The sequence below is a fragment of the Bos javanicus genome, chromosome 7 (genome assembly GCF_032452875.1).
Source record: "Bos javanicus breed banteng chromosome 7, ARS-OSU_banteng_1.0, whole genome shotgun sequence".
Taxonomy (NCBI): Eukaryota; Metazoa; Chordata; class Mammalia; order Artiodactyla; family Bovidae; genus Bos; species Bos javanicus.
In genome coordinates this window covers 41,708,693-41,726,074 of record NC_083874.1, presented here as the reverse complement: position 1 = coordinate 41,726,074, position 17,382 = coordinate 41,708,693, and the positions used below count along the sequence as shown (strand labels likewise).

At 37.9% G+C, this 17,382-nt stretch overlaps 1 protein-coding gene and 1 pseudogene across 1 annotated transcript; both read right to left on the bottom strand.

Moving 5' to 3' along the window:
• Positions 1–2,239: 2,239 nt before the first annotated feature.
• LOC133252033 (olfactory receptor 2T11) lies at positions 2,240–3,187 on the bottom strand. The gene has a single exon (XM_061424789.1). The coding sequence runs from the start codon at positions 3,173–3,175 to the stop codon at positions 2,240–2,242; it is 936 nt and encodes a 311-aa protein (XP_061280773.1). The 5' UTR covers positions 3,176–3,187.
• Positions 3,188–7,651: 4,464 nt separating this feature from the next.
• Positions 7,652–13,422, bottom strand: LOC133252123 (olfactory receptor 2T11-like; annotated as a pseudogene).
• Between the last annotated feature and the right edge of the window lie 3,960 nt (positions 13,423–17,382).

Here is a 17,382-nt window from a genome sequence, read left to right as displayed (position 1 = left end):
ATTTTTCTGGGCTCCCAAATCACTGCAGATGGTGACTGCAGCCATGACATTAAAAGATGCTTACTCCTTGGAAGGAAAGTTATTACCAACCTAGATAGCATATTCAAAAGCAGAGATATTACTTTGCCAACAAAGGTTCGTCTAGTCAAGGCTATGGTTTTTCCTGTGGTCATGTATGGATGTGAGAGTTGGACTGTGAAGAAGGCTGAGCGCCGAAGAATTGATGCTTTTGAACTGTGGTGTTGGGGAAGACTCTTGAGAGTCCCTTGGACTGCAAGGAGATCCAACCAGTCCATTCTGAAGGAGATCAGCCCTGGGATTTCTTTGGAAGGAATGATGCTAAAGCTGAAACTCCAGTACTTTGGGCACCTCATGCGAAGAGTTGACTCATTGGAAAAGACTCTGATGCTGGGAGGGATTGGAGGCAGGAGGAGAAGGGGATGACAGAGGATGAGATGGCTGGATGGCATCACTGACTCGATGGACATGAGTCTGAGTGAACTCTGGGAGTTGGTGATGGACAGGGAGGCCTGGCGTGCTGCGATTCATGGGGTTGCAAAGAGTCGGACACGACTGAGCGACTGACTGAACTGATTCATTGTAACAATATTCACAATATCCAAGATATGGAAACAAATTAATTAGATTTATGGATGTAAGGATGAATGGATAAAGAAGATATGTGTAAATACTATTAAAATATTAATTGCTCATATAATTTGAAATATTAAAATAATAAATATATCCATAAAATTTTGCCTTGAGCAATGAGAAAACCGTGCCATGGATAAGTTCAAGAGGACACAAAGCAAAATAAAAATAAATTAAAACTATTGATGTTCAAGCTAGTTTTAGAAAAGGCAGAGGAAACAGAGATCAAATTGCCAATATCTGCTGGATCATCCAAAAAACTAGAGAATTCCAGAAAAACATCTACTTCTGCTTTATTGACTATGCCAAAGCCTTTAACTGTGTGGATCATAGTAAACTGTGGAAAATTCTGAAAGAGATGGAAATACCAGACCACCTGACCTGCCTCTTGAGAAATCTGTATGGAGGTCAGGAAGCAACAGTTAGAACTGGACATGGAAAAAAAGAATGGTTCCAAATAGGAAAAAGAGTACGTCAAGGCTGTATATTGCCACCCTGCTTATTTAACTTCTATGCAGAGTACATCATGAGAAACGCTGGGCTAGAAGAAGCACACGCTGGAATCAAGATTGCTGGGAGAAATATCAATAACCTCAGATATGCAAATGACACCACCCTTATGGCAGAAAGTGAAGAAGAACTAAAGAGCCTCTTGAAGAAAGTGAAAGAGGAGAGTGAAAAAGTTGGCTTAAAGCTCAACATTCAAAAAACTAAGATCACGGGATCCGGTCCCATCACTTCATGGGAAATAGATGGGGAAGCAGTGGAAACAGTGTCAGACTTTATTTTTCTGGGCTCCAAAATGACTGTGGATGGTGATTGCAGCCATGAAATTAAAAGACACTTACTCCTTGGAAGAAAAATTATGACCAAACTAGATAGCGTATTGAAAAGCAGAGACATTACTTTGCCAACAAGGGTCTGTTTAATCAAGGCTATGGTTTTTCCAGTGGTCATGTATGGATATGAGAGCTGGACTATAAAGAAAGCTGAGCGCCGAAGAATTGATGCTTTTAAACTGTGGTGTTGGAGAAGACTCTTGAGAGTCCCTTGGACTGCAACTGAAGATTCACTGGAAGGACTGATGTTGAAGCTGAAAGTCCAATACTTTGGCTACCTGATGCGAAGAGCTGACTCATTTGAAAAGACCCTGATGCTGGGAAAAATCGAGGGCAGGAGGAGAAGGGGACGGCAGACAATGGATGAGATGGTTGGATGACATCACCGACTCAACGGACATGGGTTTGGGTGGAGTCCGTGAGTTGGTGGTGGACAGGGAGGCCTGGCGTGCTGCGTTTCATGGAGTCACAAAGAGTCCAACACAACTCTGCAACTGAACTGAACTGAACTGAATAATACATAGTTTTGACAGTTAGCCAAATAGACTCTGAATAACTAATGAAATATTTTGGGTTCCTTTCATCTAAGAGGAAGAAACATCGCTAAGTAAATCTTCTTTAATTGTCACCTCTAAAAAAATATTTAATAGCTGCAGAGAGTCTCTTGTGAAACAAAACACACTGAGGATATTATTGGGAAAACCTATTTCCAGATTATTGAATCTCTAAGCATCACTTGTGAATATGTTCTATGTGGATAAGCATTGTGCAAATATCTTTTTAAATGCTCCTGAAACATCCTTGTTTCTGAGGCTGTAGATAAGAGGATTGAGCATGGGTGTGACAATGGTATAGAAGGCTGATACTACCTTGTCTTGCTCAGGGGTGTGAAATGACTTGGGCAACACATAAGTGTAGAAGGCAGCCCCATAGAAAATGCTGACTACAGTCAAGTGGGAAGAACAAGTTGTAAAGGCCTTTTTCCGGCCCTCAGCAGAGCGCATGCGGTGGACAGTTAACAAAATGAGTGAGTAGGAGGTTGAGATAATAGAGATGGGGATGAGCAACATGAGCACACAGCAGATGTACATTAAGGTTTCATACAAGGATGTATCAGCACAGGCCAATTTGAGAACAGCAGGGATCTCACAGAAGAAATGATCGATGATGCGGGATCCACAGTAGGGGACATTCATGGTGATAGGGGTGAGCAGAAAGCCATCCAGTGATCCACCAAACCAGGCACCAGCAGCCAGAAGGAGACACACTCTGCGGTTCATCAACACTGGGTACCTAAGAGGGTTGCAGACAGCCACATAGCGGTCATAGGCCATGAGGCCCAACAGGAAGAACTCTGATCCAATCATAGTTAAGTACAGAAAGATCTGGATGCCACAGGCCACAAAGGAAATGGTCTTCTGTATGGAAACCATGTCCACCAGGAGCTTTGGGACAGTAGTACAAATGAAAAGGGTGTCCATGATGGACAGTTGGCTGAGCAGAAAGTACATGGGGGTGTGGAGGTGGGAGTCCATGTGAATCAAGAATATCATGACCAAATTTGCAGTTACAGCCACCACAAAAATAGCCAAAATAACTGCAAAGACAATCCCCGTAGCTTTACTGTTTACTAGAAGCCCCAGGAGGATAAAGTCAGAGGAAGCAGTTCTATTCTTCGTTGACATTTCTGTTGACAGCTCCAGGGAAAAGGGAGCCACAAATGTGATGGAAAACGAGACAGAAGACACTTCCTAGGAGGTAGAAACTCACAATGGAGATAATATCTCAGAGGCTACTGGTTCAGATAAGATTTTCCAAGTCATAAAGCTAGAGAAAAACAAGCAGGCCAAGAGACATTATAAACTAGGAACTATAGATCTATTTTTTTCTTTCTGGAGCACAACCCTTTCTATATTGTGCTGTAATACATAGGTAATGCAAATTGCATAATAAAGCTGGCATTTGCTATATCTAGATTGGAGTTTTAAATATCACTATCTGCCCTATTTATTCTGCATTGGTGGCCTTCAGAATCTTGTCCAGCTAATAGTAGGCTTAATAAATAAAATTGGTTATTTGGATTGCCAAAGATAGGCAGAATGAATAGCTGATGAAGTAAAGGATATAAAGGAGAAGATACCTCCTGTGTGTCTACTCTCACCAACACTTTCTGACACTTCAGATAACCAGATGTGTGGGGTTTTCCCCACTTGTGAAGCAACCATCAAATTTCCAGACACTAGATTGGCATATTACAACTTGATTCAGTTCTCACACTCTCTGCCTAGACAGAGCCCAATATCCCATAGTTTCAGTCCTCTAAGACTGACCCCAGTTGAGAAACCAGTTGCTAGTACATGTCATCACCTGTGCTACTAATCTCTTGGCTATATATTGGAGTTTCCTATGACTCTCTCCAAGAGTAAAATTAAATTTTCTAGAATCTTTCATAGAACTCAGGAAAACATTTCACTTAACTGACTAGTGTGTAACTCAGGAACAACAGAAGTGGAAGATGGGGAATATGTAGGAAGATTCCATCATTTGTGTTTTTGCATGCTAAGTCGCTTCAGTAGTGCCACTTTGTACCACGAGGGACTGAAGCCCGCCAGGCTACTCTATCCATGGGATTCTCTATGCAAGAATACTGGAGTGTGTTGCCACGCCCTTCTCCAGGGGATCTTTCCAATACAGGGATTGTAACTTTAACCTCAAAACTCTGTTGTGGAGCTTCACATGCTGCTTTAAGGCCCATTATGTTATGACAATTTCATCCTCTGGAGTCATTTTATTCTGCCTCCAATGCATTTGCTCTGGTGCTACAGCTCCTATGACCTCCTTGCTGATCCTTTGTCCTCACTTTGTGGGAGTTTCCCAGCCCAAGTCCTTTGCTTCTGCCCTAACCCTGGCTTGTTTCTCACCCTCATAACTCTATGTGGTCATCTCCTCAGGTCTTTCCTCAAAATCCACTTCTCAGAAGGATCTATTCTGTAGGACTTGATGACTTTCTATTTTTCATTGTACTTAACACAATCTGTCATACACAATCATTTTATTTTGGGTTTCTGTCCTCCCCACTAGACAGTAAGATCAATATGGGCATGGGTATTTGCTTATTTTGCTTACTGTACACTTTCAAAATATAAAATAATGTCTAAAATCTGATAACTTTGTTGAATATTTAAATGAATGATTATTTAGCATATGCACTCCTTAAAATGCAATTTTTGTCTTTTAATATGATTCATTTTTAGTAGAATTTCTTTAAAATTCACCCTAGTATGTTCCATAAAATATGCCAAAATGAAATTATAGTCCGGGTCTTTCTGTTTATCTTCAATCTAAAATAACATCATAAAATAGGATTCACTCACACTTTCTAAAGGCAAAACCAATACAATATTGTAAAGTAATTAACCTCCAATTAAAATAAATTTATATTAAAAAAAACTTAGTAATAAGAAACAGAACTATATTACAATCCAAGATCAATACAAATATTACATCTTAATGAAGTTTTATGTAAACAAATTTGAAACAATCACTGTGAGTTAAAAGCATCATTCTTTTAGAAAATGAAACTCACTTCTGTATCTTTCTTTTGAATCTGATTTTTTGGTGACAGCTATTTATTCATTATGTATCAATTATTGAGTAAAAGACAAATTTAACTTCAGATGTTATTATTCATACAGTGATTGTTTTGTAGAAGTTAATATAGTTTGAACTCACCTTATGTTCCACAGTTAAAAGCACAGAAAATCATTATGCATTATTCTTAGCAACAAGTTTCCATCTAGTATCAGAAAAATTGTGCAGTAAATGATACTTTTAATTTGGTATCTTATTAAAATAGCAAGTCTATAATAGATTAATTTGTGTGCATACATGCTAAGTCACTTCAGTTGTGTCTGACTCTTTGTGACCTTATGAACTGTAGCCCACCAGGCTCCTCTGTCTTTGAGATTCTCCAGGCAAGAATACTAGAGCATGTTGCCATACCCTCCTCCAGGGGATCATCCAACCCAGGGATTGAATCTGTGTCTCCTATGTCTCCCTTATTGGCAAGGGCGTTCTTTACCACTAGTGTCACCTGGGAAGCCCAATAGATTAATTTAGTGTTAAACAAAGCCTATCTTGAAAGGCAGAATAATGTTCCCACCCCAACTCAAAGAACCCTCCGTCCTAATCCCCAGCCTATAAATATCTTCCCTACTTGGCAAAAGAGACTTTGCAATTGTGATTCAGTTACAGATGATGAGATGAGATTACTCTGGAATGTCCCATTGTGCCCAATCTATATTCCAGGCCCCTTATAAGAGAGAGACAGGAAAGAGGAGGCAAGGATAAGAAGATGAGATGTGACATTATGAACAAAGGTCCAAGTAATACAAATGCTGGTTTTGAAAATGAAGGGGACTATGAGGCAAGGAATTAGCCCAGCATGACCAGTTTTGGAGTTGCAGTCTTCAAAATGGAAAGATAATAAATTTGTGTTATTTTAAGGCACTGAATTTGCTCTATTCGAATAGTAGCCACAAGAAATTATCATAAATAATTTTACCAGATTTTAAACATAAGTATAACATGAGGGAGTCATATTGCTAATAATAAAATACCCAGCATCCATCTATGCCGGGCATCTTTTTGCATGCTCTAGTGCTTGATGTAGTTCCTCTTCACAGCACCTCTGTGGGGAAAATTACGCTAATTATTACCATTTTATGGTTGGACAAAGTGAGGCATAAAGAATAAGTAGTGGAGATGGGTCCTGGCTCAAATCTAAGGCTTTGTTTTCCATATACTCCACAGCTCCACTCAACTGGCCCCTAAATGCATAGTATCCTTTTAATCATCAGTAACTTCAACCAGCTAAAAAAATGTCAGAAGAATACCAACTGCAAGACCATAATCACAATCAAGAAAAACTTGAATTTCTGGTCAAAACTTGTCAACAAATTACAAAGTAACATAATGAAGTTAAATATTTCCAGATATTCAAAATTCTCTCTAACTCCTGGGCAATCTCATACCTGTGGCTTTCTAATGATGTCCAGGGGGAAAAAAGTCCTCACCAAATGGATGCTGAGAAAGATCCTGCAAACATCAGATTCACAAATCTCACTGCTGAGCACACACAGCCGATGACAGCTTCTTATCTCCAAGCAGACCTAGTAATGTCCCATTCAAAAGTCTCGCTGTCAGGCTGTCATCAGTGTAACCACCATTACAAATACAGCTCAGTAAAGATTGTCCCAAATTTCCTTTTGAATACAGAATTGAATTAAATCTTCTGTTAATGTGTATCAGAGGAAAGTAGCAGAGTTCATTTAAGGATAAAGAACCCCTGAGGACAAGACTATTACATGAAGTTGAGTAAAGAATAAACAACAAAACCATTTCAAAATATTGCATAGAGTTATGAACCCACTTTGGAGTAGGAAATGGCAACCCACTCCAATATTTTTGCCTGGAGAATCCCATGGACAGAGAAGCCTGGTGGACTACAGCCTATAGAGTTGCAAAGAGGTGGGCATGACTGAGTGACTGAGCACAAACACATGCACATGAATCCATTTTAAATCCTTGTGAAATAAACTGAAATGTCTTCAGAATTATCCTGTCAGTGATATACAAATCTAAAATCACATACTTGCAAGCATTTTCAAATTATAATTATCCTCTTCTACTATATTTTCCTACATACAGGTGCTCCCAAATGGGGAGCAGACATAACATTTTAAATTGCATTTTTCAAAAGACTCTGTCAAATGTGAACCCTGCGATTAGACTTCTATATTTTATGGTTATGTGCAATTTTTGTTGAAACACAGTACATCATTGTCTTAAAGCAAAGCCTCCCTCCAGGCAGTGGTACTTTGAAAGTTCACTAATCTAGGACAAGTGGTTACATCAGACCAGATGTTTCCAGTACAATTATTCCCTGCTGGAGCTGGATCGGACTTATTATTAAAGAATGTCATTTCAAAACTAAGTGTGTTCCCAAGCTTCTTTTCCAGCCAGGTTGTCCCCTCTGTATTTTCCTGGGTGATTTTAGAAAAACAAATCCCACTATTTTCTCCCCTGAATATGTATGATGAGTCACTGAATCTTTTGTGCCATATTTCTTTAACTATGAGGCTATGAGATGTGATGAAATGTTAAGCTGTTAATCTGATTGTACTCAGCTGTGCACTGCATGCTTAAAGTGAAAAAGTTGGAGCATAAGATTAATCTGCTCTAACTCTTCTTGTTTGTACAGGCTTAAAGAGCTGAAACTCCAGTACTTTGGCTACCTCATGCGAAGAGTTGACTCATTGGAAAAGACTCTGATGCTGGGAGGGATTGGGGGCAGGAGGAGAAGGGGACGACAGAGGATGAGATGGCTGGATGGCATCACTGACTCGATGGACATGAGTCTGAGTGAACTCTGGGAGTTGGTGATGGACAGGGAGGCCTGGCGTGCTGCGATTCATGGGGTTGCAAAGAGTCGGACATGACTGAGCGACTGATCTGATCTGATCTGATCTGAAAGAGGCTTCCTCAACAAGACTGATGTTGGAGAGCACTGGTTGCATTCTCTTCTACTGCACAGGACACAGGCTATAGAAATGGGGTTGGAACTGCCAATCTTACTCAGACTGAACCTCTATTTGAGAGTTAGATTGTATCAACACTGAGTATCTAGAGAGTACTATCATATATTGCTGGTGAGAATGTAAGTAGGTATTATTTTTGTTAGAGAGAGCAGCAAACCAATATCTGGACTTTAAAAATAACATATACTTTCTACTCCTAGCAAATTTTATATAGAAATTAAGAAATAGGTGAGCAATTTTATATAAATATTCATCTTGGTATTTTTTGTATTACTAAGAAAGCAGATGCAGCTTAAGCATCTGCTATTGGACACTTACAAAATTATTTAGTTTTTGGAATTTGTAACATGATTCCAAGCATCCTTTAGGATATGAGGTAGAACGAAAATCATTATAGTAAGACAATTTCACGGCATTCTTAAGTGAAAACTCCAGCAGTTAGAAACCCTTATGTTCTTTATATATAATATAAATATCTTACCATAATATATATAAAATTTTTGTATGTGTCCAACAGCAGATGCTATTATGTATATATTTTTCCTCTCTTTGATAAAAAAATGTCTTATACATATAACCTATAATATATATGTGATAAGGGTATATGTATCACTAGTATACATGTGGTAAAGAGCTATATACAAAAACATATATACACATATTTTAATGTGCATATATATGTGCATATATAAGTATGTGTATGTATATATGTACACACACACACACATATATATATATACACACACAATTATGAAGTAAAAGTTTCACTGATGGTCGAGTCTCAAGAACATCAGTTTGTCTTCACTATATTTTCCGTTTGCCTACATCATAGATTATGTGTGTAAAAATAATTTAATTTCAAGTTAAATAATAAGCCTCCTGTTCACAGCTTGGGCAATAAATACCTATAATGTTCCATTTTTCAATCTTTCAGTATCAGTAGGGTCACTAAGATGTATCAGATTTACCCCAGAATCCTGCTTAAATTGGATCCCGTATTCTAAAACAGAATTCATCTGATTCCTTCTGACTCTTAAGCTTCCATACTGCAAGATGTCACCTGAAGTATGTGCTTCTGGCCTTAAAATATTCACTTTAGTCTCTGCATGTTATATTTGAAGGGACTCACTAACATACATACATCAAAATAATCAGAAAATGTGAACTTGTAAACATGTAACTTATTATAAAAGTAAAATAACTTTTTATCAAAGAGAGGAGAAATATATACAAAATAATTCCCATAAGTGATAGATTTATGCATTGGTATAAACAACTCTGGTTTGATAGTTTAAATTTCCCAGGTTTCTATCATCACTTCAAACCCTGTCAGATTACCTTTGATCATTATGTAAAACCTGTACCTAATTACCTGGGTGAAAATCCAAGACCTGCCATTTATTAGACATATGGCAGTGGGAAAGTCCCTCTTCAAGTTTGTAACTAGCCAAAAGTACATCAGAGCAGCCCCTGCCCTCAGGGATATTGGGAGGGTTTTGTGTAAGGATCTCATAACAATAGTGGCACCTGATAATGTTATGGAAATGTTTAGACTCTTCCTTCACTCAAAATAAAGAACTCTCTAATTTGGCAATTGTGGAAACAGAACAGGCTCCAGAATGAGAAGATAGTATTAACTTCTGAATTTGAAAATGGCCAATATGTATAACCTTTAATCCATTTAGCCTAATTTTCCCTGTATTTAAAGCAAACATGATAGTAAACATAATTATATAAGTTTTGGATTATAAGTATAAATTTATAAAAACATTTATTTTCAATTAAAATAGCACTGGAAAAGTTCTCTGTCTTAAGACTGAGACCATTGAAGACATGCACTGCATACGTTGCTATCTTGTTGTTAAATATACTCAAATATAAAGATTGTTATAATCTTTCAGATTACAAAGGACCATTATTTACAGGGAGTTCTGACTTCCTTCAGCTCTATATTCATTTTTGTCTCAGAAATTTTCCCACAATATTTCCAGGGATGCAAGGAAACAGCTCTCTGTTGCAGCTTCATCAGTTCTATTAATTGAACTGTAGATGAAGTCCAAAGACATGGACTTAACTATGTTCTAACCTGTTTCCTCATTTTATCTTCCTAAGGTTATTGGCTGCTAATTAAAACCACTGCCCATTGCAGGTAAACACTATGGAAATTCAGGGAAAGGATAATTTTTGATAATGCCAGCTCATATATACAATCATAAGCCTTGTTCTAACATGTAAGTTTTCAGTCAATATGGAAAAACTGCAAGTTTCTATCTCTATACCTCAGTAAATGCCTACTTATGATACCTACCTCTTATTGGCTCCAAAGGAGGACAGATATCTATGACAAATCTAGCAAAAAACAATGATGTTTCTTTGTGGGAGCCACAGTTCTAAAATGCTTCAATAGAAATGATATCTGAACTGGTAAATTTGGAAAGAATTTAAGTATATTTCTTTGGCTTCCACTCTCATCCTGGACAGGCAATTCTGTGCAAACATGCAAAAGGTACCTAATCACTTTCACTGTAACTCTTCAAAACTGATTTTCCAGGAAAAAGAAAAAAGAACTGCATAAACATTAAAGTATGTATTTTCAAGTGTGAATTCTAAAATGAAATGACATTTTTTCATTCATATTAATTGTATTTTACATCAGGAAAATTTCTTGGTACTTGGGATGTATCAGGGAGCAAAAGTCAAGATCCTTGTCCTTTGTCATGTGATGACTAAAATCTAATATAACTGAATAAATCACCAACTCCCAGAGCTTGCTCAAACTCATGTCCATTGAGTCAGTGATGCCATCCAAGTGTCTCATCCTCTGTTAATCAGATCTATTCTCAGGATAATCCCAACTTGAAAAAATAAATAGAAATAGAAAAAAAAAAAAGAAGAAGAAGAAAAAATAGAAAAAAGTAGAAATATTTCTGGTTTGGGATAATTATGTATGTCAGCCTGTTCTTTGAGTTAAGCTTTCAATACCATGAAATTTTCCATTATTACAATTATCCTGTCTCATGTAAATCTTCTTTTCTGATTATCTGAAGTTTTAAAAGTTTATTTTCACTTGGTTAATAGAACTGTTAGCAGGACTCCACTTCATTCAAAGTGAATAGTAGTCTAAGTTGTCAGGGATGTACTGTCATTTTTTTTTTTTTTTTTTGGCAACAAAATTCTGAATTCTTTTCTGAACACCAATCCTTCTCTAAATATTTTCAGTATTGACAATCATCCTTTTATGTCTGAATGTTTCTTGGTATTCAATAAAGGATTTAATGGGCTATTTAACAAGTAGACTTTATATCATCCATTATTATAACTTTCATATTATATAAATATATATTTTATTTATTGTGTAAATGAAATAAATATGTGGAAGAAATGGTTCAGTTAATTTTATGCCCATATCCCTCACCTGTAGAAAGACCTCAGATAGGGTCTGACTGCCTCTCAGCATGGAACATCAGGTCCTTGGTAGACCAGCCTAGCTGGCACACAACAGAAGCCAAACATAGATTTTATCTGCATGTTACTCCCAGAGGGATATGTTTTCCCCAGGTCATTATCATGATTAACAAGTGTCCAGGTTTGTATTGTGCCATATGCCTCCCTGCTTTTGGAAATTGTCTATCAAAGAATAGCAAGTTTTAGCACAAAATCACAAGACCAGAAGTCAGAAAATATGGTTATAAATTTCTATATATCCCATGAGGCTAATTCCTTCTCAAAATACTTGGCAGAACTTTATGAAGATCAAAGTCAAATAATGTAGTTAAATGTGTTTTGAAACATGGAAAAAGTTTTCCCTTCATGTTTACCCCATGTTTAAGAACAGTATCTGACATCTTGCAAGTATGCAATTGGTTTTTTTAATTAATTTTAAATTATTACAATTTATCACTTTCAATCTCAAGCTAATACATTATATTTTTAAATTTAATTTTATTTTATATTAAGGTATATTTTATTTACAATGCTGTGTTAGTTTCAGGTATACACAAACAGTTAGACACATATCCATTCTTTTTCAGATTCTTTTCCCTTATAGGTTATTATGGAATATTGAGTAGAGTTCCCTGTGATATACAGTAGGTCCTCATTAATTATCTATTTTGTATATAGTAGTGTGCATATGGTGCTTTCCTGCTGGCTCAGCAGTAAGAATCCACCTGCAATGCAGGAGCCACAAGAGACAGGGGTTTGATTCCTGCATTGCAAAGATCCCCTAGAGAAGGACATGGCAACCCACTCCAGTATACCTGCCTAGAGAATCCCATGGACAGAGGAGCCTGGCAGCTACAGTCCATAGGGTCGAAAAGAGGATTGAGCATGGGTGTGACAATGGTATAGAAAGCTGATACTACCTTGTCTTGCTCAGGGGTGTGAAATGACTTGGGCAGCACATAAGTGTAGAAGGCAGCCCCATAGAAAAAGCTGACTACAGTCAAGTGGGAAGAATAAGTGGTAAAGGCCTTTTTCTGGTCCTGCAGCAGAGCACATGTGGTGGACGGTTAACCAAATGAGGGAGTAGGAGGTTGAGATAATAGATATGGGAATGAGCAACATGAGCATACAGCAGATATCAAGGTTTCATACAAGGATATGTCAGCACAGGCCAATCTGAGAACTGTAGTGATCTCACAGAAGAAGTGATCAATCCTGTGGGATCTACAGTAGGGGACATTCATGGTGATAGGGGTGAGCAGAAAGCCATCCAGGGATCCACCAAACCAGGCACCAGCAGCCAGAAGAAGACACGCTCTGTGGTTCATGAACACGGGGTACCTAAGAGGGTTGCAGACAGCCACATAGTGGTCATAAGCCATGAGGCCCAACAGGAAGAACTCTGTTCCCATCATGGTCAAGTAGAGGAAGAGCAGGCCACAAAGGAAATGGTTTTCTCATTAGAAACCATGTTGACTAGAAGCTTTGGGACAGTAGTACAAATGAAAAGGGTGTCCATGATAGACAGTTGGCTGAGCAGAAAGTACATGGGGGTATGGAGATGGGAGTCTATGTGAATCAAGAATATCACGACCAGATTTGCAGTTACAGCCATCACAAAAATAGCCAAAATAACTGCAAAGGCAATCCCTGTGAATTTACTGTTGACCAGAAGCCCCAAGGAGGATAAAGTCAGAGGTTGAATTTGTATTCTTCATTGCCATCATCTATGACAGTGCCAAAGAACAGGAAGCCACAAATACCAGAGGGAAAAAAGAGACAGAAAACACTTCCTGTAACTGAGAAACTCACAATGGAGATGACATCTTACAGGCCACGGTTCAGATAAAATAATGCTAGAGAAAATCAGACCCAGAGATGTCTTAAATCAGTAGCTAGAGATATGTTTCTTCTTTTTGGAGAACAACCCATTTTATACTGTGCTTATATGTATGTTATGATATATAGTTTATGCATAACAAAATTTGTGGTTGCTCATATCTAGAGTTTTAATTATATCTGCCCTATTTGTTCTACAGTTTTAGCCTTCAGAATCTTGTTTGTCTCATAGTTGGGTTAAATGAACACTATGTCAACTACAAATTGGCACTAGTCATGGGCACTTGTGCTTCCCTGGTGGCTCAGACAGTAATCTGCCTTCAATGCAATAGACCCGGGTTTGATCCCTGGGTTGGGAAATTCCATGAAGAAGGGAATGGCTACCCACTCCAGTACTCTTGCCTGGAGAGAATTCCATGGAATCTCCTGGAATTCCTGGACTCTGCATGGAATTCTCTGGTGGGATGCAGTCCATGGGGTCACAGTCAGACAGAACTGAGCGACAATGACACACACAGGCACTTGCCTCCCACCTCTATAAGGACTAAATCATGTGCTACTGCTGGTGCTGTTGTTGACCTCCAACACCCCCTGAAATAGTTCAGGGTAGAGAGCAGAAATGATGCATTCTGTCCTCTGGGAAAACTGGCAGGACAAGTCTTCAGATAGTTAGATATTCTCAGGAACTGATTTCATGAGCCCAATTCTTGTGTCTCCTCATATCTAGAAAAGCACTAAAATTCTTCTGGATGATGATTCTCAGGACTAAGAAAAGCTTCAGAGATCAGTAGAAACTTTCTACAAAAAATGTGTGCTTGATTGCATGTGCTTAATTGCACTCCCCTCTTTACCAAAATCACGTATATACTATCCTTTCCCTCTACCTTTTGGAGCAGTTTCTTAGAGCTATCTGAAGTGCTGTCTCCCAGGTGGCAGTCCTTATTTTGCCCCAATAAAACTTAACTTGCAATTCTCACATTATGCATTTTGTTTTTCAGTTGACAACTAGAGAAAAGAATGATTGAATCATTGCTTATTTAGAAGTTTAAAGGTGAGCAGAATGAAAACCTTGAGTTGTGACCAGAGTAAAGGAAATTCTATGGGATTCTCCAGGCAAGGATACTGGAGTGGGTTGCCATACGCCTCTCCAGGGCATCTTCCCAACCCAAGGATCGAACCTATAGCTCTTACGTCTCCTGCATTGGCAGGTGGGTTCTTTATCACTAGCACCACCTGGGAAGCCATATGCAGAGTATATAATGTGAAATACCATTTAACTATAAAATTGTTGGAGAAACTAAAATGGAGAAATCTTATTCAGGCTTCAGAAGCAGGAGAGCAGGTCCTGACCTTGCTTCAGACCTGCCTGAACACTGACTGGATTCCCTGCCAGTTCAGAAGCTCAGCAAGTCAAGAGGAGTTTTAGATAAGAAAGGGAGTGCATCTTAGAATGACTCCTGGAGGTCTGGCCAACTGCCTGGGGCATAATGAAATCCTTTGATTCACAAGATAAAACAAACAGCATTGTAGAAAGCAAAAGTTTAAAGTAAAGTCAGAACTGCATGCTTGCACACAAACTGATGATGATATCATTTTTCGGCATGGGATTATATGAGGGAACCCCCAAAACTGAAATTTGGAGTCTTGCACCTGGAGAGGTCACACTGCCCAGGATCTGTTCCCTACTGGGACTCCAGATTGCTGTCAACAATGGACTTCTCTACACTGTTTAAATCTGAATGTTGGTCTGTCCAATTTGGTGGTATATATGCTCTTACTCTTTTCTTTTGTTTCTATTTATCTTTTCTTTTAATGATTATATACTGAAATTAAGTCAAATAATCCTCTATTAAATATTGAAATTGTTTATCATGTGTCATGAATGGTTTCTTTTGTTAACAAATCCTTGGAACCTAAAACAAAAGTAAAACTTTCAGCAAAACATAAATTGGCACTATAAGCAAGATTTGTGAAATGAAAGGAAAAAGAAAGAGGTTAAGACTATTCAACTTTTTTTTCCTTGATGGGAAAGTTTGCCTTACTGCTCATGAGTTACTGAATGGGGCATATCCACTGGACTATGTCAGAATTGGGACCCCAAATTAAAGTGGGCCAAACCTTTAGAAGTTATTGAATGTTTACCACTTGTGCCAACTGAGGAAGAATCAGAATGTACCACCATGCTGTGTTGGAGAGATTGGATTCTCCTCTCTGCATGAAGGGTACATGAAGCCAAATTAAAATTGATTGAAAAGTTAAAATTGGAGACAGAATTATGCAATCTGCAAGGATGACATTCTACATTACAATGTCAAAATTAGATTTTAACTGACCAAGTCTCTGCTTTCCAGTCGGTAGCTGAAAAAGCCACAGTAAAGATTGCACAAGCTAAATATCGAAAGTCACATGGCTAGGTTAACAAAAAGAAAGCAATAGGTAAGGAAGGATAGACTTGGACCCTGAAGCTTGGGATGAGAGATTAATCCCTAGAAAATTCAGGAATCTGCTCAAATTGTAAAGTTTTTGACAATACAATGTGTTAAAGGACATAGAGAGATTTTATCTAAGGCCAAACAAAAGAAAATGGAATTGAAAACTCTCCAGACAAAAAGGGAGGCTCAAAAAATGTATAGGGCCATTTAGTTTCTGGTGACAGTATTTTCCACAAACGGGCCAGATGGTAAGTCCATTTTACAAAGTAACTTGATGTGAAGAAACTTTTAAGGAAAGAAAATCTAAATGAGATAAGAGCTTTTAGATAAAGTCTATTAAGAATAACCATACTTGAGAAATGCCTACCTAAAATAGTTTCTCTAGATTTTTGGTCACTTGAATTTCTAGGGTAGTGCTAAATTAAGTTAAATGATGGAAGTTTATTAAATAACTAGGCCATTTCCAAATAAAATAAGAAGCTTTAACATTACTAACTAAACACTGGCTTCCTTTTATAGAGAAACAAAACACTCCATTCTGAAGGAGATTAGCCCTGGGATTTCTTTGGAAGGAATGATTCGAAAGCTGAAACACAAGTACTTTGGCCACCTCATGTGGAGTTAACTCATTGGAAAAGACTGATGCTGGGAGGGATTGGGGGCAGGAGGAGAAGGGGACGACAGAGGATGAGATGCCTGGATGGCATCGCTGACTCGATGGATGTGAGTCTGAGTGAACTCTGGGAGTTGGTGATGGACAGGGAGGCCTGGCGTGCTGCGATTCATGGGGTCGCAAAGAGTCGGACACGACTGAGTGAATGAACTGAACTGAACTGAATGTATATGCTTGGTGCCATTCTAAGGTATTCTCTATAAGAAAGCAAATATTTTTATAAATTATCACTGGTATTTATGTTTGCCAATCTACAGAATGCTAATATAAAGGATAGTTCATGGCTTAAGGAAAGTATGTTTTTAGTAGAGAAGGTATGAGGGATGGAATTGAATGTTGTTAAGGGTGAAGAAAGTAGATTTGATTTCAGAAATAGGTGTCTATTTCTGAATGGGAAAATAAAGTGATAAATACAGGAAAAAGAAAAAACATTTTTGTGGAAAGTGGACCCTAAGAAAAGAATTTTATGCATGGTACACGTTTTCTTGGGATGTTGAACTGCCTTTGATGACAGATTTTACGTTTCTTTGCCTCTTAAGTGATTTAATCTGTATTTGCCTTTGAAATCTTTTATTATCTCTTTGGCTGACTGAATAACTGTTGTTTCATAGTAACCTCTAATTTTATCTGACGGAGTATTCTAAACTCTTTTTTTTTTTTTTTTTTGACAGAGCCTCCTAAAATCAAATTCTAATGAAGCTCTTTTGACTTCTAGCTAACTTTGTAGTGCTTCAGAGGGTCCCTGAAGCATCCCAAAGAAAAATACTGGACTAATTAGGTTATTTGGTATGTTAAAGGTACATGGGAAGTTCTGTAAGATAATTTATGTTGTATATCAGACTGGAATTTGTTTTTTTTTCTCTTGGTTAAGAAAGCAAAGTTTTGTTGGGATGTACCTTTTGATA